A 27,172-nucleotide genomic window follows, 5' to 3' on the forward strand; every position below is an offset into this window, starting at 1 on the left:
ATCTTTGCTTCAGCTGAAGTATAATAGATTCTGCTCCAGTCCCTTACTTCACCCTGTGTGTGTCTTTCTGCTTCAAATATGTTTCTTGTAAACAACATATTGTAGGATTCTGGTTTTTAATCCATTCAGCTACCTGCTTCAATTTTGTGGGTGAGTTCATCCTATTCACATTTATAGTTATGATAACTATGTATTTCCCTCCATGATATTTTTTGCTTGTTTATCCCTCTCTCTCTTACCACTCACCCTTTTCCTCCTCACAAGTGTTTTACTTCTGATCACTACCTTCCCCAATATACTGTCCCTTTTATTAGTTCCCCCTCCCCCTTCTATTAGCCAATTCTGATGAGAGTAAGGTTTAAACTTTGCCTGCTACCACCACCCCTCTTCCTCTCCATTATAATAGCTTTTTCATGCCTCTTTAATGTGGGATAAGTTACCCCATTCAATCTCCCCCCTCCTTTTTCCAGTGCAATTTTCTCTCTTGCCCCTTTATTTTGTTTTTTTGGGATATCATCTGATCACATTATATCAACACCTTCTGTCTACATATATTCCTCCTAATTGCTTTTATAGTAATAAAGTTAAGAGTTATAAATATTATCTTGCCATATCGGAATATGAATCTTTTAACCTGATTTTCTTATGTTTTCTCTTCTTGTTTCATCTTTTTATGTTTCCTTTGAATCTTGTATTTGGAGGTCAAACTTTTTATTCAGCTTTAGTATTTTAATAAGAAATGCTTGAAAGTCCTCTATTTTGTTAAATGTCCATTTTTTCCTGAAAGATTATATTCAATTTTGCAGGGCAGGTGATTCTAGGTTGTAACCCTAACTCCTTTGCCTTCCAGTATATCATACTCCAAGCCCTACAGTTCTTTAATGTGGAAGCTACTAAATGCTATGTAATCCTGACTGTAGCTCCACAATACCTGAATTGTTTCTTTTTGGCTGCTTCCAATACTTTCTCCTTGATATGTGAGCTCTGGAATTTGGTTAAGATGTTCCTGGGAATTTTTATTTTGGGATCTCTTTCAGATGGTAATCAGTGGATTCTTTCAATTTCCATTTTGCCCTCTGGTTCTAATATATCAGGGCAGGTTGCTTTGATAATTTCTTGAAAGATGTTGTCCAGGCTTTTTTTTTTTTTTTTAAAATCATGGTTTTCAGGGAGTCCAGTTATTCTTCTATTATCTCTCCTGGATCTATTTTCTTGGTCAGTTGTTTTTCCAATGAAAATATTCACATTTTCTTCTATTTTTTTTCCTTTCTTGATTTTGTTTTATTGTATCTTGATGTCTCATAGAGTCATTAGTTTCCACTTGTTCAATCTAATTTTTAAGGAATTATTTTCTTCAGTGAGCTTTTGTACTTCCTTTTCCATTTGGCCAATTCTATTTTTCAGGGAGTTATTTTCCTTAGTAAATTTTTGTATATCTTTTCCCATGCTACTGACTCTTTTTTCATGATTTTCTTGCTTTACTCTTATTTCTTTCCCAAATGTTTCTTCTACTTCTCTGATATGCTTTTTAAAATCCTTTCTAAGTTCTTCTAGGAATTCATTTTGGGCCTGAGACTGAATTACATTTTTCTTTGAGACTTCAAAGGTACCTATTTTGACACTCTTTTCTTTTAAGCTTATGCCTTGATCCTTCCTATCACCACAGAAACTTTCCATAGTCAAGCTCTTTTTTTTTTTGCTCATTTTTTCTGCCCTTTATGTGAGGGTTGGGCTCTGGTCCTGCACTATCCCAAGCTTTTTGTGCTGGAGCTCTGGGTCTTACTGCTCACTTTCACTGGGCTTCAGGGCTTAGCTGCTTGCTTTCTCTGAAGGGTAGGCTTCCCTTCTGGCTAGTACTGGGAGGTGGGGCCTTCCTGTTGTCCTCCCCTTGGTGTGGGGTTTAGCTGCTGGCCTGCCCCAGGGGTGGAGCCTTGCTACTGAGTTGCTATAGTAACAGAGCTTTCTGGTATCTGGCCCTGGAGGAGGGATCTTGTTGCTGATCTGCCCCAGGGGTTGGGCCCTGCTACTGGAAATGGGGTTTCAGCCCCAGGGGCAGAGTCTCCCTGTTGGCCAGCCCCAGAGGTGGGGATTCACAACTGGTCAGCAATGGGGTCAAAGCCTCACTAGTGACTTGTGCTGGGGGCGGGGTTGCTGGGCTGAGGCCTTTCTGTGCTGCACAGACTCCTCACTTGCATAGGGGGCTGCTGGCTTGCAGGAGGGCAGGGCCTCCCTGGTGGACTGCCCCAGGCTTAGAGCCTTGCTGCTGCTCTTGGACCTTGATCCCCTCCTACCTCAGTGAGACAAATCTTTCCTGCTGTGCTGGTAAGCTGCTTCCCTGCTCCTTGATCAATTCTGAGGTGGTTTTCTAGTTGTTTGGAGGGGAATTTGGGAGGACTTCTGAGGGTTCCTTCTTTACTCTGCCATCTTGGCACCAGAAGTTGACCTCAGTAGTTTTAAAGCACTTTTCCTGATCTCTCCTCTGTTCCTACATTATATCCTATTTCTCAATGGAGAAGTCCCTCAATAATTCCTACAAAACCCCAAAATGATTGTCAACTTTTGGACAACAGGATCTGTAGCAGGGTCATCTTTGTATCCCCAGGTCAGTGCCTGCTGCATAATAGCTGTTTAATAAATGTTTGTTGAATTGAATTGTGCCCAGAGTACCTTCCCCTCCGTGGTGCATGTCCTTTGCTCTTTAGGCTGGCATTCAGCCCAACTACCTTTCCAGATTTATTTCATATTATGTGCCTGCCAAACTGAATGCTCTTATTTCCTATTTCCCACTCTTAGCTTTTGCCCATCCTCGTCTCTCCTGCCCTCTTTCCTCCCCTGCCCTCACTACTCTCTACCTAATTCCCATCCACACTTCATGCATTGTCCCTGATTTCTCACTGGGATCTCATCCTCCTTGGCTATACTACATGGTTTGGCCCTTCATCTGATCCCATGATTCTTGTACGTTGCTAAGGTGGCCAGCCAGTCATTAGGAATAGAGTAGGCACTTCCTTTTATTTTTATTGCCTTTTTCCTTTTTGCATACAAGAAGCCCTACAAGAAAACTGAATTGAGTTTGTATTCAAAGATATCTTTTTGCATTTTTATGGCATTTAAAGTTTAAAAAAATTTATTGATTAGCAACTGTGTCTCAGAGTTTTTCTTTAAGGTATCACAACACTGAATAATCCTAATCAACTCATTTAACCTCTGTGGGGTTCAGCTTTCTCATTTGTAAAAGAAAGGGTTAGACTAGAATAGATGATGCTTTTCCTCTCCACACACTCTATAGTGCAGCTACACTGGCCTGGTGTTACTGATCACATTTGAGACTCCTCTTTTCCTATTCATTGCATTTTCACCAGCTGACTCCCATGCCTGGAATGCTTTACCTACTCACCTCTAAATCCTGGCTTCCTTTAAGACTTACCTCAAATTCCAACTTCTGTAGAAGGCCTTCCCCTTCCCCTCCTCCATTAGTCCGTCCTCTCTAACATAATTTTCCATTTACACTGTATATATCTAGTATGTATGTAGTAAATTGTATATTGTCTCCCCCATAAGAACATGAAATCCTTGGAAATGGGGACTGTCTTTTTCCTTTCTTTGTATCCCTAGGACTTAGCATAATGCCTGGTACATAGTACTTAATAAATGCTACTTACCAAGTGATCAACATTCTCTGTCCTATATTTTAAGGCCTACTCCAGCTCTGACATTCTATGGTTATGACATCCAATGCATAATAAGATAATATCACCATATACATTTCTTTCTCTGAGATTTTCAAAGCCACATGGCTGCCTAGTTCTTCTCCGTGAGGCATGAATCGAGGTTAACATAGGAATGGAAGGTTTGGGAACTAAATCTTACCTGAATTGTTTCATATCTTGTTCTGTGGCCACGGGGAACCTCCTGTCTAGGACACAGTCACCAACATCAATGGACAACCAAGAATTGCAGAGGAAATACCATTTCTGATCCAACGTCAAATCATGGACTGATACACGGTTGACATACCTAGAAAAGACAGCCAGATTATCAAGGGATCCAGAATGTAACCCTAATGCCTATCAGAACAGGGGTTCTCAGGGCTACACATTACTTCATTGGTTGGTCCAATCCCAATCCTGAGAAAGGACCAGTAATTTTTTTCCTCTATAATTAAGATTTAACATTTTGTAGAAAAATTTGGCCACACACACAGAGTAGTTTATAAAGGGCTTTCACCACAACCTGGTGAGGTGGGAAGTAAAAATATTAGTACCCCCATTTTACAGATTAGAAAACAGAGGCTCTGAGAGAATCACAGAATCTCATAGTTAGAAAGGACTTCAGAGACCATCTAGTCAAACCTTGAATAAGAAGTCCCTCTATAACATCAATAAGGATTCATCCAGCCTTCATTTACTGGGTGGGGTGGGGAGAAAACCTGATACTTCCTAAGGAAGCCCATTCATCTTTTGTCTAGCTCTATCAGACTCCCCACAATGGCCACCCTAAACCTTCCTATCTCATCTCAAGCTTCATGAACATTTTCTGGCCCCTTCCTCTCGGCAAAAGGCTACATCTTACACTCTGTTAAGAAAACAGAAGTCAGCCTTTACAAAGAGCTCCTCCTTCTCTATTGTAAACTTCACAAACTTTCTATATCATCTTCCATTCTCTTCTTAGAATCACAGACTCATGTCTCGTTTGTTTTGAACATTATGCCTCTTAATGAAGTTATTGTCATTGAGCTTGTAGTCCATTAAAACATTCAGATCTTTTTAACAATAACTCTATTTGGCCCTGCTTCCCCAATTTCGTACTTCCCAAGTTGATTTTTATTTAAACCTTGAATTGAACGACTATATAATTCCATCAGATTTGATCTTACTAGATTCAGCCCCTCTAGTCTAGCTTATTGAGATCTTTTTAGATTCTAATTTTCTCATCTTCTAATTCTAATCTTTTTAGATTCTAATATCAGCATATTTCATAAAAGCTTGCCATCTATACATACCTTCTTTCATCCAAGTAACTGACAAAATGTTACACATCACAGAGCTAAATACAGATCCATGTGTTGTTACTGGACCAAGGTCAAGTACTAGTACCAGAGCAAGGACTCAAACTCAGGTCTTCTGAATCCAAAGTCCAACACTCCTTCTATCACATTAGCCCCTCTGGATGGCTAAATTTCAACAAGTGTGCTGACATGGAAGGGCCCTCTGAAACTGGCAATTATGAGTTTGGCACTAAGCCAGGGTGCCAACATACTTACCAGGTGACAAATTCTAGTCTACCAGTGATCTGGACCACAAAGAACAGGAGAACAAGCTTAGTGTCCCCCCCATGTAGTGTATGAAAGCTGATAGCCTCTCCCACCATTCACCATGGGTACAAATGACTTTATATCATAAGACTTATAATTCTGGACCTACCTACAAATCATAAGAGGGATAAATTTTCCTGCTCTGGCTCTAATGACCTTTCTGGTGTCATGAAAAAAAAGCACTGTACCTTGGGAGTCAGATCACCTATTCACATCTTTATTTTATTTTATTTCCTCAAATTAAATTTTATTTTTATTCTGAATTTAACCAAAACCAAATAGAACAGGCATTTGTATACACAATGTAGAAGAGAAAAAATAGGATTGTTTATTCATCCTCCAGTTCTACGGACTAGAAGTTGGAGTCTTCAAGTGGAGAACAAGTGCCCTGATTTAGTTCTACAAACCAGAGTTGAGCTATAGATAGATGACAGCTGAAGAGATAGTCTTGGTGCTGGTGAGAAGACAATAGAATTAGGTAATGTACCTAAGTTGTGGGCACACTGAAGCATATCTGAGCCTCCTTTTCAGTTCAATTGAAAAAATATTAAGAAATAAACAAGGAAACTTTATCAGTACTTAATCAAACTTTTCAGGAAACGATGCCCTCCACTGAAATCTGTTTTCTTTCACCTAATGCCTTACTTTTAGGAAAGTGTATTTCCTTCGAGAAGGGAAAAAAAAGGCTTAGGAAAATGAATTAGGGGTGGTAACCAGACTTAGAAAGAAGGATAGCTCATCTCTAGTTGAAATCATTGCCTCCTCCCTCCCCCAGAAGGCATCGGAGTGCTTGTCAGAGGGAGATCTCTTTGTCATATTTCTATTAACTGCTCTTGACAGGTCATAAAAGGATTGTGTGGTTTTAGGAAAAGGATCCTCCCTCCATAATTCAGTGACTGTTGTTATGGACTGATGAAGTAATACATTAACTTTTACTTTGTTCTGAGTTGTGTAATTACATTTCATCACACTGTGAAATTTTCCTGTGTTCAAGAATCCCATAAATATTACTTCAAATTATCTTGAGGAAAGAGAGACATCTGAGGCATGATGAGATTGTGTCAGTTTAGGCACCTGTCTTTTTAAACAAAACAATGCTTGGATTGGAATAATAACAACGCCATTTCCATGGTGTTTTACAGTATGCAATTACAGGTTACTCAGCCTTCACAAAAACCCTGTGAGGTAGGGGCTATAATTATCCTCATTTTGTGGTTGTTCAGTTGTTTCAATCATGTCCAACACTTTGTGATCCTGTTTGCCTCAGTTTCCTCATTTGTAAAATGAGCTGGAGAAGGAAATTGCAAACCACTCCAGTATCTTTGCTAAGAAAATCGCAAATGGGGTCCCAAAGAGTCAGACACAACTGAAACAACTGAACAAGAACAACAAACTGAGGCACAGAGGGTAAGTGAATTAAACAAGGTTACACACCTCCTAAGTGTCTGAGGCAGGATTTGAACTCAGGTCTTCCTGAGTTCATCCTGTACTCTATTCACTATGCCACCTAATTGCCTGAATAATGATAAATTGACAAAAATTACTTCTGGCAGACTTGTACCTACAACACAGACCACAATATTAATAGGGTTTTTTTTTCTCCTACATTTCTTAGGAATCCATTGGACTCACTCTCTTATGCAGTTCCTTCCCCCTCAGATCGTGTGATGGTTAGACTTTAGTGGTTGCCAGGACTCTTATATAAGCCTTCTTCCTAACTGGACCCCCTGCTTCCACTTCTTATCCATGCAATCCAAATTCTTCTTCTCTGGCTTTATTTCCCTGTCTGTAAAATGAAGGGACTGGACTATATATATTATCTTACCTTTCCAGCTCTGATGTTCTATGTTATACATTCCTCCCAGGTCTGAAAATTGACATTCAATGACTCCTTCTAGCTCTGACATTCTATGCTTGAAGGCCCCTCCCACCTCTGGCATTTGATATTCTAAAGTCATAGGATCAGAGACTTATAACTGGAAGAGTCTTGCAGGTCATTTAGTACAACCTCCTCATTTAGGGGTAAGGACCTTGAGGCCCAGACAGATTAGGTTATTTGACCAAAGTCACACAGGTGGCGAGTGAGAGAGCTGGACCAGAATCCAGTTCCTTTGGCTCCAAATCTAGCATTCTTTCCATTACACTAACTGGCCATCTCCCTGGAACTTTGTGGCCAGCACAGAGGTCAGGAGGGATATCAGGAATGTTTGCCTTTCTACATTAATAACCACAGCCATGAACCTGGCCCCTTTAGGCCTATACAGGAAAAAGAAGAAAGGAATGTTATGAATACCTTGAGGTATTTTCACCTTAGGCCTTGCGACTTTAGAATATTATCTCATTTAGTCTTTTAGCGTCTGTGGGAGGTAAAAGCTGTGATCTTTACAGTGGATGTTAACCTCATTTTGCAGAGAGGAAAACTTAGGAAAAGAGACAAATAGTGGAGACAAAGTCCCTTGATATCTTGCCTGCTCATTCTGCTTGACTCCCTGGGCTCTGGCTGCCCTGCATGAGCTTACCAGGATGGCCTGTCTCCAGAGTTGTCATGCCACAGTCTGATGCTCTGCAGTTCCCCGAGTGGAAAGAGAGTAGCCAGCAAGAAGACATCCACACCCCCTCGCTCAAAGACTGGGGTGTCTGGGTCTGATAAATGGTGAGGCTCACTTTCTCCTTCTAGCCCATAAAGGGTGACTGTCACCTGAAATGATAACAAATCCAAATTCAGATTCTCTAATAATATGTCTGAAGTCCTTGAGGTGCCAGGGTGCCACCCGACAACTTGAGGGCTTGCTCTTTGCACTGCTTTATAAATGATAACAAATTTGGGCTCAGTCATCTATCTCTCAACCAAGCACCCTTGGATCAAAGACATAGATCGATGAGATGGCAGGGGAAAGTCAGAGAATAGAGCCAAGGAAACAATCTCTATTAGAGGTGAAACCCAGCTAATCTTCAGCTTGAACCACAGCATCATTTACTACAAACCTGCTAGTCAACAGGTTCTTTCTAATAGCCATCTTAGAGATTGACCCCTTAGATAATGTCCTTAAATGTGAATGCAGAGAGATTCTGCTTGAGACTATCTCAAATTGCAACTTTTTGTGTTCTCTCCCCTATTAGAATATTAGCCTCTTAAGGCAGGAACTGTTTTTGCCTTTATGTTAAACATCACAGAGCTAAAGACAATTCCATGTGTTGCTACTTGACCAAGGTCAAGTACTAGTACTAATACCAGAGACAGAACTCAAACCCAGGTCTTATATCCCCAATAGTTAGCACATACATAGTAGGTATTCAATAAACGTTTGTTGATTAATTAAATTTGATGCTAAAATGCCCACCTGTTCTACTGTCATCTCAAACTCACCTTGTCTGAAACTGAACTCATCCCAAACCTTCCCTTCTTCTCTACTTCCTCATTTCTATTGATAACATTACCTTCTTCCTGTTCAAAGTCATTGCTAACTCTTACCTTTCCCTCGCTCTACATACCTAATCAATGACCAGATTCTAGCCAATAATCAGGAACCAGATTGCATGGATTCTTCCTCCTTTCAAAGCCTCAAGCAATCATCCCTTTTTCTCCATAATAGTGCCACCATCCTAGTTCAATTTCTACCTAGACTACTGTGATGCCTTCTTACCTGCCTTAGTGTCTACCAAATGGAGTATACCTGTGCTGATTATCCTACTAAAATTGCCTTCAGAAACCTTCAATGTCTTCCTATTTCTGGCTCTTTATGCCTTCCCTGCCACCATTCATTCTCTTATGATAAACTCTCCCTCTGTATTCTTAAACTGGTCTCTTCATTATCCTTTGAACATGTCTTGTGTTTGCAGGCCTCTGCTATCTTGGACCTCCTCAAACACACCCGATGGTAGTTAAGCTATTGCCAGTGACATCATTTACATCCTCAGTCCTAGGTCCACTTGTACATCTTGGGTGTGGAGATAACAGACAGCTCAGTAATTTGACATCTGATCAGAGAATTCCCAATTCTGCTCCCAAATGCTAACTGAAATCGTTGTCAATCTAAAAGCATTTATTAAATGCTCTGTTCCAAGCACTGTGCTAAATGCTGGAGATACAAAGAAAAGCAAAAAATAGGCCCTGCCCTCCTGGAGTTTACATTTTAATGAACAGTATGGGTAAAGAACAATGGCCTAGATGCTCTTGTGCAGACCTGTTAAACTTCTGGGCTCAGGTACAGCCAGGAAACATCAATTTCTGCTCCTGCCCTGGCACTCATTTTCTCTTGGGTATGCAGAATGCTTGCTGTGGTTCCCAGCTACCAGTCATTTCCTCATTCTCTAACTCCCCCTCCTCTGGACTCTGCAGATTCACTCCAGGAGGGCCCTTTGTGAACATTTCCACATTCTGACATCACACACTCAAGGGACTTATATGTACCATGCTGACTTCTTTAACAATGGACGTCAAAGCTATTTCTTGACTCTCTCTAAATATTCCAGGGGTCATCAGTTGTTACATGTAGTTACGTACTTCTGTCGCCTTGGGTACACAGCTCAACTCCCTCCTTGCCCCATCCCCTTTTCAGTTAAACTCTATTATCTGCCCTTTTGATCATATCATCCACTCTACTTCATATGCCTTTGTTTCACCTCTCTGCCTGCTGTAATCCTTCAAGGCCCAGATCAAGTGCTACATCCTCTAGGAAGCCTTTCCTCACTACCTCAACTGGAAGTGATATCTCTCTATTTAGCTCTGGATGTACCTTCAAGAAATGCTCTCCTGTATGCTTGCCTCCTGTAGCTAAGTTCGAATCTGGCCTCAGATATTTACTAGCTGTGTGACCCTGGGCAAATTAGCTTCCTCATCTGTGAAAAGAGCTGAAGAAGGAAATGGCAAACCAACCTCTCCAGTGTCTTTGCCAAGAAAACCCTGAATGGGGTCACAAAGAGTCAGACACAACTCACCAACAACAATAATGCTTGCCCTCTGTGTCTCACCTCTGCAAGCAGACTGTAAGCTCTAAAAGAACAGTTGTGTGTTCGCATTTGTCATAGCGCTTAGCATAGGATATGCACATAGTAGGTATTTAATTAAACATATTCAATAAATACATGTTGACTGGTATGGACTTTTATAGAAATTAAGTATGAAGGATCCTATTACATTTGGGCAATTATAGAATAGATATATTATAAAACTATTATGTATTATTTATTATATTGTAAAATGTGTTGTATATTATAAAAATTAGGTAATAAAAGTATAATAAGCCATATGTGGTACTTTGAGCCTTCCACAGTGCTTTTCCCACAATAATCTTGGGAGGCAGAGAATGCAAGTATTATCAGGCCCATTTTATAGATGAGGAAGCAAAGATTCAGAGTTGAAGTGACCTGCTCATGATCACACAGCTAACAGGCAGCAGAGCCAGGAGTCAAATCTATGCCTTCTGACTGAGTCTGACCTACTTCCTGCTATATACAGCTGTTTCTTTCAACTTTATGTTATCAGAATAATAGTAACAGTTCACATTTTCATAGCACTTTAAGGTTTCGAGAGTACTTTCCAAAAGCAGAGTATAAGCCCCTTGAGGGCAGGGATTATACTTTATTTTTGTCTTTGAATATCCAGCTCCTAACCTAGTTTCTGGCATACACGGGCACTTACTGCTTGCTGAATAGAACTAAATTCCTTACAATAACTCTTTGAGGAAGGTGATACAGGTATTCTTCTCCCTGTTTCATGGATGAGGAAATTGAGGCCAAGAGAGTGGGAGGCACTTGCCAATGTTCATACCACTAGTAAATGTCAAAGCTTGGTCTTAAACCCAGGTTTTCTGATTCTATGTTCAGTGACTTTTCCACTACACCCCACTGTGGTACTGATAATTCAAAATTAGGACGGGGAAAGGTACAGGTATCTGGACCCAAAAACTACTGTATAAAAACTATTCTTTGTGTTTTGTGCCACAACTTTACTTCTTTCCCTTAGGGATGAGCTTGTTTGTCAGTTCTTAATCCTATGATTTCTATTTTAGACCCATAAGAGACATCAGAGTTATAGAAATACAAGTGCTATCTCCTGGTCTGGGCTGGGCTTCTCTGATGCATAGGTAAACTGGGGTGAGTTTGTCCATCTAACCCCCTACAGGGCCCTTTTACCTTGGAGGTGGTAGCTGCTCCCCGTCGGTGGCCAGTAAAGACTGTCACCAGGTAATGGTACTGGGCAAGGGGATCGTTGTCCTCTAGCACTGTGATCTTCACCTAGATGGAAGTAGGGTGTTATTAAAGTATTTGCTGAGCAGTGCTAGTGCCAGTATCACTACAGTCAGAGAGTGGTAAGTCATCTCTCCCTGCGAGTGGTAGGAGAGCCTGGCGGAGCTGATAGGCTGCTTCAGCTTCAGGCACTAATACAACCTTGTCAGCAGCAGAGCAGAGACCCAAATTCACATCTTCTGACTCTGAGACCAATATTCCGGATCACTGAAGAACAGAACTGGGAGAGGCCTCAGAGGTCATCTAGTGCGATCCACACCCAAACAGGAATCCTTCTAAAACGTCCCTGACAAACAGTCATTTGGCTTCAGCCTAAAGACCTCCAGGGAAGGGGTACCTACTGCCTTCTTGTGTTTTCAGAAGTCCTGAACATTTTCACATCTGTGATGTCTTTTATAGCTTCACAACAGCTCTGTGAGATAGACAAGGCAAATGTGATCCTCATCTTATAGATAAGGAGACTAAGGCCCAGAGACGTTAGGGATCTTGCCAAAGGTCACCCAGTTAGTTAAGTGGCCCCCCACTGGATTAGAAAGCAAGCTTGCTGACTTCTAGCTTATGTTATTTTGTCCCAGACTACCAAGCAGACTTACAGAAGGTGGCCAAATAAGGAATCACTCTGTTCCTCCAATTAATATCAGTAATAATAATAGTGCATATTTCCATAATTTTTTAAGATGTGAAAAGTGCTTCGCATATATTATCTCGTTTGAGCCTTACACCCACCTTTTGAGGTAGCAGGTGCTGTTATTATCCCCATTTTACAGATATGTGAAATGAGGCTAAGAGAGGTTAGGTCTTAGCTAATAACTGTCTGGTATGGGATTTTAATCCAGATCTTCCTGATTCCAGGTCCACTGTCAGGCAATAGGCATTTATTAAACACCCACTGTGTGCCTAGCTGGGCCATTAGACCACACTCCCTCTCTCCTAGTCATGGAATCTCAGGTCTGTACAGGACTCCAGGTCATGACCTTGTCTAGTCAGGATCTTGGTATCTATGACCTCGTCTAGTCAAAAATCATTTATTAAACACTTACTATGTTCCAGACACTGTGCTAAGTGCTGAGTATAAAAACGCAAGCAGGGGGGGCGGAGCCAAGATGGTGGCTGGTAAGCAGGAACTCATGTGAGCTCCCTACCGAGTCCCTCCAAAAACCTATAAAAAATGGCTCTGAACCAATTCTAGAATGGCAGAACCCACAAAACAGCAGAGGGAAGCAGGGCTCCAGCCCAGGACAGCCTGGATGGTCTCTGGGTGAGGTCTGTCCCACACGGAGCTGGGAGCTGGGAGCTGGGAACGGAGTGGAGCAGAACCCAGCCTGAACGGCGTGGACCATCCAGACCAGAAGCCGGGTGGAGGGGGCCCTAGCGCCCTGAATCAGTGAGCTGCGGCAGTTACCAGACTCCTTAGCCCACAAACACCAAAGACTGCGGAAAAGCTTAGTGGGAAAAGCTGCGGGAGTAGAAGGAGTTCGAGGTTCGGCTTCCAGCCCCGGGGGGCAGCTACAGCTGTTGTTACTTCCGGCTCCAGGCCCACCTGGTGGGAGGAATTAAGTGGCAGATCAGAGCAGGAGTGCAACAGCCTGTTGAAGATCTAAGCCCAGGCCGGGTTGGGGGTTGGGGAAGGGGCAGTGCTGGTGTGGCAGAGCTGGCACCTCCCCCCCAAAACACGGAACATAGAACTCTCTAGTCTACAAGCAGTCATACCCCACTGAAAAACTCAAAGGTCAAGTTAGTTGGCTGGGAATATGGCCAGGCAGCGAAAACGCACTGAGATTCAGTCTCAGACTTTGCATTCTTTCTTTGCTGACAAGGAAGACCAAAACATATGGCCTAAAGAAGTCAATAAAGTGCAAGAGCCTACACCAAAAACCTCCAAGAAAAACATGAACTGGTCCCAGGCCATGGAAGAGCTCAAAAAGGATTTGGAAAAGCAAGTTAGAGAAGTAGAGGAAAAATTGGGAAGAGAAATGAGAAGGATGCGAGAAAACCATGAAAAACAAGTCAATGACTTACTAAAGGAGACCCAAAAAAATACCGAAAAATACACTGAAGAAAACAACACCTTAAAAAACAGACTAACTCAAATGGCAAAAGAGTTCCAAAAAGTCAATGAGGAGAAGAATGCCTTGAAAGGCAGAATTAGCCAAATGGAAAAGGAGGTCCAAAAGACTACTGAAGAAAATACTAATTTAAAAATTAGATTGGAGCAAGTGGAAGCTAGTGATTTTATGAGAAATCAAGATATTATAAAACAGAACCAAAGGAATGAAAAAATGGAAGATAATGTGAAATATCTCATTGGAAAAACCACTGACCTGGAAAATAGATCCAGGAGAGATAATTTAAAAATTATTGGACTACCTGAAAGCCATGATCAAAAAAAGAACCTAGATATCATCTTTCAAGAAATTATCAAGGAGAACTGCCCTGATATTCTAGAGCCACAGGGCAAAATAGAAATTGAAAGAATCCATCGATCTCCTCCTCAAATAGATCCCAAAAAGAAATCTCCTAGGAATATTGTCGCCAAATTCCAGAGCTCCCAGATCAAGGAGAAAATACTGCAAGCAGCCAGAAAGAAACAATTTGAGTATTGTGGAAACTCAATCAGAATAACCCAAGATCTGGCAGCCTCTACATTAAGAGATCGAAGGGCTTGGAATACGATATTCCGGAGGTCAATGGAGCTAGGATTAAAACCTAGAATCACCTACCCAGCAAAACTGAGTATCATGTTCCAAGGCAAAATATGGACTTTCAATAAAATAGAGGACTTTCAAGCTTTCTCAGTAAAAAGACCAGAACTGAATAGAAAATTTGACTTTCAAACACAAGAATCAAGAGAAGCATAAAAAGGTAATCAAGAAAAAGAACAAGAAAAAGAAATTGCAAGGGACTTACTAAAGGTGAACTGTTTTGTTGACATTCCTACATGGAAAGATGATGTGTATGATTCATGAGACCTCAGTATTAGGGTAACTGAAGGGAATATGCATACATATATGTTTATGTATATATATGGGTGAATGTGTATGTATGTATATATCTATGTATCTATGTATGTATGTATATATATACATGCATACATATATATATATATATATATATATATATAGAGAGAGAGAGAGAGAGAGAGAGAGAGAGAGAGAGAGAGAGGGAGGGAGAGAGCAGACACAGGGTGAGTTGAAGATGAAGGGAAGATATCTAAAAGAAATAAAATCAAATTAAGGGATGAGAGAGGAACATACTGAGAGAGGGAGATAAGGAGAGATAGAATGGGATGGATTTTCTCCCATAAAGGTGGCAAGAGGAAGCAGTTCTGTGGGAGGAGGGGAGAGGGCAGGTGAGTGGGGAATGAGTGAACATTGCTCTCATCAGATTTGGCCTAAGGAGGGAATACCATACATACCCAATTGGGAATCTTACCCCACAGGAAAGAAGAGGGAAGAAGATAAAAAAAAATGGGGGAGATGATGGAGGGGAGGGCAGATGGGGGTGGAGGTAGTCAAAAACAAACACTTTCGAAAGGGGACAGGGTCAAGGGAGAAAATTCAATAAAGGGGGATGGGTTGGGAAGGAGCAAAATATAGTTAGTCTTTCACAACATGAGTATTGTGGAAGGGTTATACATAATGATACACATGTGGCCTATGTTGAATTGCTTGACTTCCTAGGGAGAGTGGGTGGGAAGGGAAGAGGGGAGAGAATTTGGAACTCAGAGTTTTAAAAACAGATGTTCAAAAACAAACAAAAATGTTTTTGCATGCAACAAGAAAGTAAGATACACAGGCAATGGGGCATAAAAATTTATCTTGCCCTACAAGAAAGGAAGGGAAAAGGGGATGGGAGGGGAGTGGGGTGACAGAGGGGAGTGCTGACTGGGGAACAGGGCAACCAGAGTATATGCCATCTTGGAGTGGGGGGGAGGGTAGAAATGGGGAGAAAATTTATAATCCAAACTCTTGTGAAAATCAATGCTGAAAACTAAATATGTTAAATAAATTTAAAAAAAAAGAAAAAAAAATGCAAGCAAAAAAACAGTCTTCACCCTCAAGAAGCTTACATTCTAATGTGGAAAACAAAGAAAAGTTGACAAACACAGGGGTAGTAGGGAAGGAAAAGGTGCCCCACTGTGCAGTGTCACAGTTCCTGCCTATTGCACAAATCCCCTTCATACCACTCCTGAAAAGTGTTCACCCAGTCCTACCTGAACATGTTCATTAACGGAGAATTCATTCCCTCTTAAGGCAGCCCATTCTATTATTAGATAAACTTGATTCTTAGAAAGCTCTGCCTCCCAGACCACTTACCTTGGCATTGTCCTGAATGTCTTTCCTCCTTGCCCAGAACGCTACCATCACATACACCACACAGAGACAGCTCACGGTGGTCACAACCACAGGATTATCCACAAAGGTCCCAAAGAGTTCAGCTGTTTGGCTTGCATCAACAATGTTGGGCATCACAAAGAAGGTGCTTCCAAAGAAGGTGAGATGATTGCAGAGGCAGTGGGTGTTGTAAAGGGTAGTCTGGGAACCCACCTAAAAGCACCCCCCCCCAAAGCACTTCATTAATGGGATAATGAGATCACAAATTTAAAGCTAGATGGTCAATCAAGCTCATTCCCTTCATTTTGCAAATGAGGAAAAGAGAGGTTAAGTGACTTGCTCAAGGTCACACAGGTGGTAATTAGCAGAGCCAGTAGGTGAACTTAGGGCCTCAGACACTATTTCCAATATTTGGTGTGGGGATCTCATTTCTGCGCTGAGTAACATGGGTTCAATTTGACTTTGACAGAGAAAGGAAAACCTATTAATGCTGTAGCAAGATGGTCAGTGGGTCAATGTGTCCATGTGTCCAAGGGATGTTTCTTTTTTGAAAGAGAGAATGTTAACTACCCAGAACTGGATCAGGGGTCTCAGCTTGCTAGAGCAGTGTTGGGCATAGGTGGAAGAGTTTTTGAACCCTTGAGATAGCTCCCCAGGGAGCCTTTATAGAACCTGCATTCTCAAGGTTAGTGAGAATATCTTCTACTTAGCTACCTTTCAGTATTCTGGAGATAGGGGATCACAGGGACATATATCTAGAAATGGAAGGGACCAGAGTTATATCTAGTCCAACGCCCTCATTCTGTAGGCAAGGAAACTGAGGCCCAGAGTGGTACAAAGACTTTCCTAAGAGGATAGAATGAGCTGTGATTAGTCATCTTCAGGGGTGTCAGATGGCATGGTATGTGGTAAGATGAAGGCTTCAGTTTGGGGGAAGTTCTGCAGGCCATACATTCTGTCATTCTACCCAGGGAAAGACCTACTCTCAAGCTTCTCCACAAGCCCCCTCTAATCAGGCTATAGTCCCTGAGATTAGAGCCAAGATCCTAGCACGGGGTTAGTCAATGTGCAGAAGAAAATTTGGACAGGTCATGAGCTTCAGCCTATTGCTAGTACCAGGTATTTGTCCCTGTCCCTATCCCTGACACCCAATCAATTGCTGCCTCCCACCACCTTCATCTCATGAGATTTAGATGGTCTGGAAGTTGTCAGCTAAATCATGGGGAAACAGGTTCAATTCTCTGGGGGATAGACTACCTCAGAGCAATTGTACCCTATTGGGCCATCAGTAATGTTGGCTTTGCACCTAACCCATCTTGAAATCTATCTTACTTAGCCTATGATGTATACAAGGCAGGCTTTCACATCAAAGCCAACTATGGAACAAAGAAGGTCTATGAAACCTTGATCCACTAACCCCCAGCAAGCTAGACATCATTAGGGTTTGAAGAAATCAAGTGACAGTCTGGGCATACCTTTTTCCCACTTTCAATGATTTCTCTTACCTGGCACCCATCACCTCTCCAGTCCTCCTGGAGCTCATCCCAGAATACACACTGGGAAATGAAGCATGTGACGCTAACAGTGACATCACGATGGGCTACTGGATCCAGCTCAGGTACAGGAATCACTTTCATGTAATAGGTTCCTTCTCCAAAAGGCAGCTCTTCAGCACTTAGGATCCAGGTGGCCAGCTTACCTGAAGGGGAGCATTTCAGTGGAGGGTCAGTCTGGTGAGAGTGTCTGAGAATGGGCTTTATACAAGAAGGGACACTTGTTTGCATAGAAAAAGGTATGGGAAACGATACAGACCATGAAATCCCAAATCAAGGTCTGAACCTAGAAGAGGAAGAAGTAGCCACCTGGAACTCTGTAAGGAATATCCTCTAATTCTCTGCCCCTGCAAAAGGCTTTGATTAGACATAAGTGGGAATATGCCCAAGAGCTCAAACCCTAGTGGTACTCAGGTTTTTGTGCTTGGAAGTGGGCAGGGAGCATTGATCTCCAAGCAGAGGGATACAAACTCCCTGATCACAGGGGTGAGGGGAATGGGAAGGAAGATGTTCATTTCCCTCCTTAGTTTGGCAGGGCTCCCACTACCCTGAACCTCTGCAACTAAAAAAGTCACTTTAGCTTTTTCTTGCACCACCACAGGAATTGAGGACTCCATTTTCTACTTGGTCCCAGGAAATTTGCTTTGCCTCAGCAATCCCTGAAGTCTGTACCAAGGAGAAGGGGAAGGTCTACTAGACAATTTCTTGGAGGCTTCTTGGCCATCAGAGCAAAAAACTTGTCCATGAAGTCCATGCTGATAGGAAAGAGGAGAGAGAGTGCATTGTGTAGACTCTTGAATAGATACGCGCTATAGCCTGATCTCACCACCACCACCACCTCGAACATGTTGAATCTGAGGCGACAGGAGGAATTTCAGGAGGAGATGATCAGCAAGGAAAAGAAAATTGGGTTCTAGAGCTTCTCATGGGTGAATACACAGGTAGAAGTGGTACTAGTTGAAACTGTGGGAGTAGGTGGGAAAGCTAAGGGAAAAGAGTATTGAGAGAGAAAAGGGAACAGAGAAAAGAGCCATGAACAACCAGATTTATAAGACAGGAGAAGAATGAGGAACCAGCAAATTCAATTCAATTCCATTCAATAAACTTTATTAGGTGTCTACTATCTGCCAGGCACTGTGCTAAGTGCTGGGGATACAAAGAGAGGCAAAAGATAGCCCCTCCCCTCAAGGAGTTTATAATATAATACAGGAGACAACATGGAAACAAATATATACAAAGTAAGCTATTTACAGGATAAATAGGAAATAATTAAAAGACAGAAAGAACTGGAATTAAAAGGAGTTAGGGAAGGTTTTCTATAGAAGGTGGAATTTTAGTCGGGACTTAACGGAAGCCAGAGAAGTCAGTAGTTGGAGCAGTGGAAAGAGAGCATTCCAGGCACAGGAGACAGTCAAAGAAAATGCCCAGAGCTGAGGATGGAGAGTCTTGTTTATGAAACAGCCAGAAGGCCAGTGTTACTGGATTAAAGAGTGTACTGGGGAAGTGGGTTAGGGAAGCGAGGTGTAAGAAGACTGGAAAAGTAGGAGTGGTCTGGGTTATGAAGAGCTTTGAATGTCAACAGAGCATTTTGTATTTGCTCCTGGGGGCAAAAGGAAGCCACCGGAATTTATTGAGTAGAGGGGTGACATGCTGAGAACCGCATTTTCGGAAAATCACTTTAGTGCCTGAATGGAGAATAGACTGGATTAGGGAGACACTTGAGGCAGGCAGACCCACCAGCAGACTATTGCTGTAACTGAGGCACTAGGTGATGGGTTCCTGCACTAGAGTGGTGGCAATGTCAGAGGAGAGAAAGGGGCATATTCGGAAGATGTTACAAAGGTGAAATCAGCATGCCTTGGCAACAGCTTAGACTTGGCAGGGTAAGAGTTAGTGAGGAATCCAAGATAATCCAAAATAACTTCAACATTGTGAGCCTGAGGGACTGGGAAGATGGTGTTGCCCTCTACAGTAATAGGTAAGGTAGAAGGAGCAGGGGAAGGCTTAGGGGGAAAGCTAATGCGTTCTGTTCTAGACATATTGTATGTAAGATGTATACTGGACATTCATTCAGTTTGAGATGTCTGAAAGGCAGTTGGAGATGTGAGGTCAGGAGAGAGGTTGGTGCGGTAAAAGCAGATTTGAGAGTCATCAGCATAAAGATAAACCCACGGCAACTGATGAGATCACCTAATGAAGTAGTACAGAGGGAGAAGAAAAGTGGACCCAAAACAGAACCCCAAGGCTCACCTACAGTTAGAGGGTGTGGTCTGGAGGAGGGTTCAGCAAAGGAGACAGAGAAGGAGTGACCAGATAGGTAAGAGGAGAACTGAGAGAGTAGTGTCCTGAAAACCGAAAGCAAAGAGAGTAATGAGGAGAAGAGAGTAATCAATAGTGTCAAAGACTACATAGAGGTAAGGAGAATGAGGATTGAGAAAAGGCTACTGGATTTGGCAATCAGGCGAGAGCAATTTTCGTGGAATGATAAGGTCAGAAACTGATTATATGGGTTAAGAACAGAATGTGAGGAGAAAAGGTGGAGGTGCATATTGTAGATGGACTTTTTGAGTTTAGCTACAAAGGCAGAAGACATATGGGATGATAGTTAACAGGGTTGGAAGGATCAAGTGAGGGTTTTTCAGGACAGGGGAGACATGGATATGTTTGTAAGCAGTAGGAAATGAGCTAGTAGATAGGGAGAGATTGAAAATCAGTGAAAGAGTGGAGATGACAGAGGGGGAAATCTGTTGGAGGAGACAGATGGAATGGGATCACTTGAACAAGTAGAGGAGTTAGCCTTGCTAAGGAGTAAGGCCACTGCATCATGTGAGAAAGAGGTGAAGAAAAAGAAAGTGGGAGAAGGCACTTGAGTGACAGGAGATGAAGAAGAGGAGAGAAGAAGGAGCTCACAGTGAATAGCCTCAGCTTTTTCTGTGAAATATGAGGCAAGATTCTCAACTGAGAGAGTGGGAGAAGGGGGAGCCCTCAGAGGTGTAAGGAGAGATGAAAAGGTTTGGAGGAGCCACTGTGGCAAATAAGGTAGTGAGTTCATAAGGGAGGTATAGTAAGATTGCCAAGCAGTAGTGAGTGCCCAGTTGAGGTTATATTACAGAGATTTGTAGTGGATCCACTCAGAATAGCTGCATGATTTTCTCTATCTTCATTCAGCAGCATGCGTGTAGGCGCAAAGGCAACAAATATTGGGAGTGATCCCAGGCTGAGGCTTGGTTGGGCATAATCAGCAAAATGATAAAGGGCTAGGGATTTAAGAACGGGTGACAGAAGACTGAGAAGGAATAGTGAAAGAGGTAGGATAAGAACCATGAGAGCACAGTGTCATAGAGGCCAAAAATCAAGAAAGAATAAAAAAGGAAAGGTGTTGTCTATGTACCCACCAAGTATAGGACACAAATCTGGGTGCTTGGTAGATGGTCAACAAGACACCAAGGCAACACTATCTACAGAGACAATGACATGGAGGCTACTAGAATGCTATGTAAATGGAAATGCTAGCAAAATGCTAGGTGCCTAGGAGCAGCTGGAATTCAATTCAACACACATTGGTGGGATGATTGATCTAAATTCTAGCTCTGCTCACAGGGGGTGAATTGGTAACACCATCCCCTCTGGGTAGCTCATGGCTTCAAGTACTCTCCCCTAGCTTCCATCTAAAGCTGTAGTCTAGCTGGTTTAGGATGGACAATGTTTAGCAGAATAGATTGAGGCCAATGGCCATCATCAACATATTATGTTACGCTAAAATTCTAGTAGGGGAATACATACCTGTAAGATCAGTCTTTGGATGAAGGTGAGTTTTGACATCATAGCTGGTCTCATTGGGGTGGTAGCCATAGCCCAGGTACAGTGTGAGTTGGAGATCAAAGTCCCACTCAAGATGGATCACCAGAGAAGCATTTCCAGAAGTCATGTTCACTTGCAAAGTGGCAGAAGTTGTCAGATTAAGCACAGTCTGTGTGTCCTTCAACTTTGTAAATCGAGGCAACACTATCTACAAAGATAATAGCATGATAGCTACTAAAATGTCAAATAGTTTCCAGAAATCTAGGAGCAACTGTAATTCGGTTCAGCATACATATTGAGTATCTATTGTATATCAGGTCCAAATAATGCTTGTAGTAGGTCCCATACTCTGTACTAGGGATACAAACAGGGGTAGGTATGAGAAAGATCAAAAGCTCTAGAGTCCATTGTTAAACTTTCAGTGTGAGCATTTATACTTCAGAAATAGGCAAATGCTACAAACCAGGGCTTGATTTATTGTTTTGTTGATTGTCTAGACTTAAGAAGGTGACAGAGAAGAAGGTTAACAATGCAGACTAAACTTAAAAGTGTGTTGTACATAATTTTTTTTAAAGAGCTTCTTTTTAAATCTATACCAGGGCATTGCTATATACTAAGATTAAAATGACACAGATTTTGCCTTCAAGGAACTTCTAATAGGGGTAGGTACGATTACATATATACAGATGGCTAATGATTTAAGTTAGAAAAGGATTAAGGACATAGGAAAGGTTGACCAGAGTGGCTTGAGAGGTTCAGGAAGTGACAGGGTCTCCAATTGGGGAAGAAGGTCAGGGAAGGCATCATGGAAAAAGTGGTACCTGAGCTGGGCCTTGAAGTGAAAGAATTTTGCCTAATGGAAATGGTCCAGGGGGAGTCTGATCCAGACATGAGGGACAAGAAGAAGAAATAAATGTATGAAGACAGGAGGGGACAAGATAAGGTCAAGGAACACTTAGTGGTCCAGACTATGTGGAACATAGAGTTCATGAAATCAGTCTTAAAAAGACAGCTTGGAGAATGTCAGGTTAAGGAGTTTGTATTTTAGTCTGTAGGCAATAGGGAGCCACTGAAATTTGTTTAATACAGGAGAGACTTGATTAGAGCTATGCACTAGGAAGATCATCTATAAGGTTCCATGTCTCTCAAGTCCTATGGTCCCAGGATTCTAAGATTACTCCATAAGCTATGTGAAAGATGGCTTGGAGAAGGGAGAGACTGGATGGAGGCAAGGAGACAAGCTACAAGGCTATAACAATAATCCAATCAAGTAAGGGGGAGAGTATAATAGAATGATGGCTATGGGAAGGGAAAGCAGAGGATGGATCTGAGAAAGACTTTTGAGTCTGGGTGACTTGGGTGGCCAATGAAATAGGGAAGCTGGAAGGAAAGGTAGATTTTGAAGAGAAATCTTAAATGGCTTTGAACATACTGAGTTTGATGTACTGACAGGAATATCCAGATGCCAGTTGAAAATGTTACTGTTTTTCCTTTCTTTATGTTCCCAGCCCTTAGCACAGTGCCTGTCATATAATAGATTCTTAATAAATACTTGTTAAATAATACTTAATAAATTCTCAACAAACTAGTTGATTTGACTTCAAGTTCCCTTCCTTCTCTAAATCCTATGATCAGCATAGCCCATCATGCCCTTTCCTATCTTCATGTGATTCTCCAGAGACATGGTTACTGAAAGTCCTGTTCATTTCCCAACCCTTTTCTAAAGTAAACTTATAGTCTAGGATGACAGGGTCAAAACATGAGAGAATGACCCATAATCAGAGCATTGGTCAATCAGTCATGTGTTTTCTGAGTCCAGAGTATTCTTCCCACAATACATATGGAATACCAGTCTGTAAACATGTATTAAGCACCTACTATATGTCAGGTACTTTGCTAAACAATGGAGAAGAAAGGGAAAGAAAGAAAAAAAAGGAGGGACGGAGAGAGAGAAAGAAAGAAAGCTCAAAATCTAAAGAGAGAAGACCACACCTAAAAATATATTGAAAGGGAGAGGAATATACCAGGCAGGAACATGATAGGTCCAGAGGAGTACAGCCAGGTGAGAAATACAGAGGTGGCTGCCCCAGGCAATTGTCCTTAAATGGAAGATCTGGGAGGAGTACTCCACTGTTCACCCTCTACTCACTCCAATCAAAGGGAGGGAGAAGCCCAGGAGATACTAAGTAGTTATGAGTTTCAGAGTTGATGGGGTCTTTCCGGGTGATGAGAATGTCACCAAAATTGGATGGGACCATAGAAATAGTCTAGTTCAATCTCTCTGTGTTATAGAGGAGAAAATGGAGGCCCTTCAAGGTTACGTGACTTGCTCAAGGTTACATAAGAATTAAGCAGAAGATCTGGGATTCAAGCCCATGTTTTCTTTCTTTCTTTATTTTTTTTGGCAGGGCAATTGGGGTTAAATGACTTGCCCAAGGTCACACAGCTAGTACATGTGTCAACTGTCTGAGGCTGGATTTGAACTCAGGTCCTCCTGACTCCAGGGCCAACCCTCTACTCACTGCGCCACCTAGCTGCCCCAAGCCCATGTTTTCTGACTGCAAATCTAGCACTTTTTACATTGTATCATGCTTCAGTCTTCTTAAGCAAAGCCTCAAAAAGGAAACTGCTCTTCCTTACTCCCAGATTTTCCGAGGCCTGTGGCTGCTGAGTGGCCTCTGCTGAAGATTGGTCGCTTCGCCAGGGAAGAGGGGCCTAGTCATTTCTAGTTTTTTTTTCCATCATAAAGAGGGCTTCCTGGTAAGGCCAGTCTGTAAGTGAAAGATCTTTCCTGTCTATTGAATAGGCCTCAGGAGGCACCAACAAAGGGAGGCCTAATTAGAGGCAGGCCCATAGTATTTCACTAACTAGGTGTGAGACCCCAGCCCCACACTTTTTACTAAGTAGGCTCTGAGCCCCCAGGGCCCTGAACAGGGTATAAGAGCTCTGAGGTTGGCGTTTGCCTTTGGGGGCACACTCTTCAGAGTGTTGGTGATGAGACTCGTTGAAGCAGGGCACCCCCCCCCCACCACCCACCTTTGAAAACCCAGATGTTGGTACTTCTCTGGTAACTATGTATTGTGATTTAGTTAGACAAAAATGTTGATCTGTTTCTATTGTCTCTGTTTGTAATTTGTTTGTATTTGCTCTGAAGTTCAGGGTGCTGGCTTTTCCCCCTGAACTAAGTGGATAATATATGTATGTTTGATTAAAGTGAGACTGTAAATTCCTTAAAGTTGCTTTCCTTAGAAAAGTGGATCAAAGAATCTGTGCTGGCAGCCCTCCTGTGTACTGGTGTTGTTAGTCTTACACAGCCACAGCGGCTGCTAGTAACATTGTTGGTACATTCCCCAACCCCCCCGGCACATTCTGCCAGACTAAGATTATTTAAACATACAACTATCATCCCCCCACACCCCCAATACTGGTTAAAATCCTTTAGTGTGGACTTCTTAACCTTTTTTGGGGGGGGTCACAGATTCCTTTGAAAGTCTGGTGAAGCCAATGGATCCCTTCTCAGAAGATGCTTTTAAATGTATAAGATAAAATACAAAAGATTACAAAAGAAAACAAATGTTAGTGAAAATAAAGATGTAAATCTTTCTTTCCTAAGTTCATGGACCCCCTGAAATCCATCCAGAGACCTGAAGTTTAAGAACCCTTGCTTAAGTGATTCCCAGTTTACAACTGGTAGGAGTCTAAATTCTAACTACCAGGCTTTTCAAGGTCCTCCAGAATTTGGCCCCACCCAGATCTCTTCTAGCTCTAAGTCCTCAGAGTCTAAGAAGTCTATTGACTGATCAAGAGATATTGTATTCCACCTCTGGAACAGGAAGACCTGAGTTTCAGTTCTGTCACAGACATTTTACTAATTGTGAGATCATGAGCAAGCCTCTTCTGAGTCTCATGAGTCTTCATCTATGAAACAGAGATAATAATACCTGTAGTTTCTGCTTTCTAGGGTTATTGTGAGGCTCAAATGTGCTTTGCAAAACCTCCAAGAGCCATTCTTATTACAAAACCCATGAGTTCAGAGAAGAATCTTGTGAACTACTTGAGAGCAGGAACTGTCTTTTGACTTTCTTTGTAGCCTCAGAGTTCGGTTTGGTACATAACAGGAGCTTAATAAATATTTACTGACTGACAAGTCAAACTGTCAGGTCTGCCACCTTGCCTGTTGAGTTACCTTCATCTGCTAGGAAAACATTCAGAAGAAGTCCAAAAAGCTTCTCACTAGGGGCAGGATGGCATATTCTCACTACCTTAATTCCCTCTTTAGAATCTCTGCTTCTAAGGAAGCTCTGCTGAAGACCTTTTTCCAAGGTATCTTTTTTTTTGGCACAATTCCAACCTTGAGTGAGAAACCAGACTAATAGGTCTCATTCTTAGAGCTTCTGATTGTCAAGTCGGAGAGCATGCTCAAAGTAGAACCAAACGCTTACCTCAATGTTGTCTTTCAGATCCCTCACTGGGATGAGCTGACCCCCAGTGCTTGTCAGATGAAGGCCTCCAACAGTCCCTTGAACATCAAAGTTGCCACTTGCAGGGAAGGGATTCTCAGGAAAACTCACCATCTAGAACCAAAAAGCCTAGGCTGAGGGAGGAGCCAGTGTAACATACTTAAGTTCCATCCCCTGATGGATAGGACAAGAAGCCAGCTGTTGCTTCATTTGAGGCGTGAATACAATGGGGGTTCCATTGGTAATGTTTTTGGGCCCTACATCTCTGGCATGCTGAGTTAACCAACATTTAGAACTTCAATGTGTAATAGAATTGGGAAAGTTTATCTTAGAGAAGAAAGGCTTGGAAGTGGATATGTGATGACTGTCTTCAAATAGTTGAAAGGCTGGGATGTGAAAGAAGCATTTGAATTGTCCTGTTTGGCCCTAGAGGGCAGAACTAGGTACAATGGGGTAGAAACTGCAGAGATAAAATAAGGCTTGAGGTCAGAAAAAAACTTCTTAATAATCAGAGCTGTTCAAAAGTGGAATGAGCTGCCTTAGAAATGGGTTCCCCTTTCATTGGAAGTCTTCAAGCAAAGAATGGATGACCATTTATTGTATGTATTGAGTGAACATTCTTTTTCAGTTTTGGGTTTAACTAGATATGAAGTCTCTTCCAATTCTTAAACTCTGTGATGGCAGCAGGTACCACCACAAATAGAACGCTTTTGTTTGATCCAGTTAGGTAAGGAGGGACCCATCCACTGAAGCTATCTCAGTTTGCCATTCATTCTTTGCACTTAGCCTTCTTTCCAAACATGCTGAGGTGTCACAAGGAACAGAATACTATAGGCTTCTTGGAACTACAGACCATCCATCACAGGCTGAGCTATATGGAAATCCCTTTCCTCCCACCCCTTCTCTGGTTTTTTTCTTTTCCAACTTCACAACAGTGAGTTCTTTGGGCAAGGCTGGCCTGGGGTCCTGGGCCATCCAAGGAGCTTATTAGATTGTAAGAAGTTGTTGGTCAATGAGTAAGATGGAAAGTATCTAGGTGGCCCACCTTCTAGTCTACTCAGACACATGTTCAATGTCCAAATGGCAGCCAGGTCTCCAATGAAATCAAGGATACAACATTCTCCCAAACAGGGAGCATAGAAGGGAGAAGCTGAAAAACCAGGGAAGAATTTTCTGAAGTTCTGAATTTTCTGAAAGTTCTGAAGTTCTGGATGTAGCAAACTGCAAGGCCAGATTTGCCTAGCATGAGGCTGGTGGCTATCATCTGGGAGAAGGGGCAGAGAACAGGGCTTTAGCCAAGACCAGACCTTGCATTTATACCGAATGTATGTACCTGTATAATTGTTTATGTTTTGCTTTCCCATTAGAATGGTGACTCTTAAAAATCAAAGACTGTGTTTTTGCCTTTCTTTGAATCCTCACTGCTCAGCACACGCATGGCACATAGTAAGCATTTAAAAA

The 27,172-nt window shown here is 42.1% G+C and overlaps 2 protein-coding genes across 2 annotated transcripts in view; one reads left to right on the forward strand and one right to left on the reverse strand.

The window, feature by feature from the left end:
• The window catches only part of PKD1L2 (polycystin 1 like 2), a 154,643-nt gene that overhangs the window by 74,567 nt on the left and 52,904 nt on the right, over positions 1-27,172 (reverse strand). Inside the window, exons 21-27 of the mRNA XM_036749929.1 lie at positions 25,694-25,825; positions 21,234-21,459; positions 17,403-17,596; positions 15,880-16,110; positions 11,450-11,551; positions 7,834-8,012; positions 3,871-4,017 (exon numbers count right to left, since the gene is read on the reverse strand). Of these exons, the coding sequence (XP_036605824.1) occupies positions 3,871-4,017; positions 7,834-8,012; positions 11,450-11,551; positions 15,880-16,110; positions 17,403-17,596; positions 21,234-21,459; positions 25,694-25,825 (1,211 nt within the window). The remainder of the gene's footprint in view (positions 1-3,870; positions 4,018-7,833; positions 8,013-11,449; positions 11,552-15,879; positions 16,111-17,402; positions 17,597-21,233; positions 21,460-25,693; positions 25,826-27,172) is intronic.
• BCO1 (beta-carotene oxygenase 1) overlaps positions 2,070-27,172 on the forward strand; it is a 172,801-nt gene continuing 147,698 nt past the window's right edge. The window contains exon 1 of the mRNA XM_036752323.1: positions 2,070-2,322. The gene's annotated coding sequence lies outside the window, so the exon portion shown is untranslated. The remainder of the gene's footprint in view (positions 2,323-27,172) is intronic.

Source organism: Trichosurus vulpecula, chromosome 3 (assembly GCF_011100635.1).
Source record: "Trichosurus vulpecula isolate mTriVul1 chromosome 3, mTriVul1.pri, whole genome shotgun sequence".
In the NCBI taxonomy this organism is placed as follows: Eukaryota; Metazoa; Chordata; class Mammalia; order Diprotodontia; family Phalangeridae; genus Trichosurus; species Trichosurus vulpecula.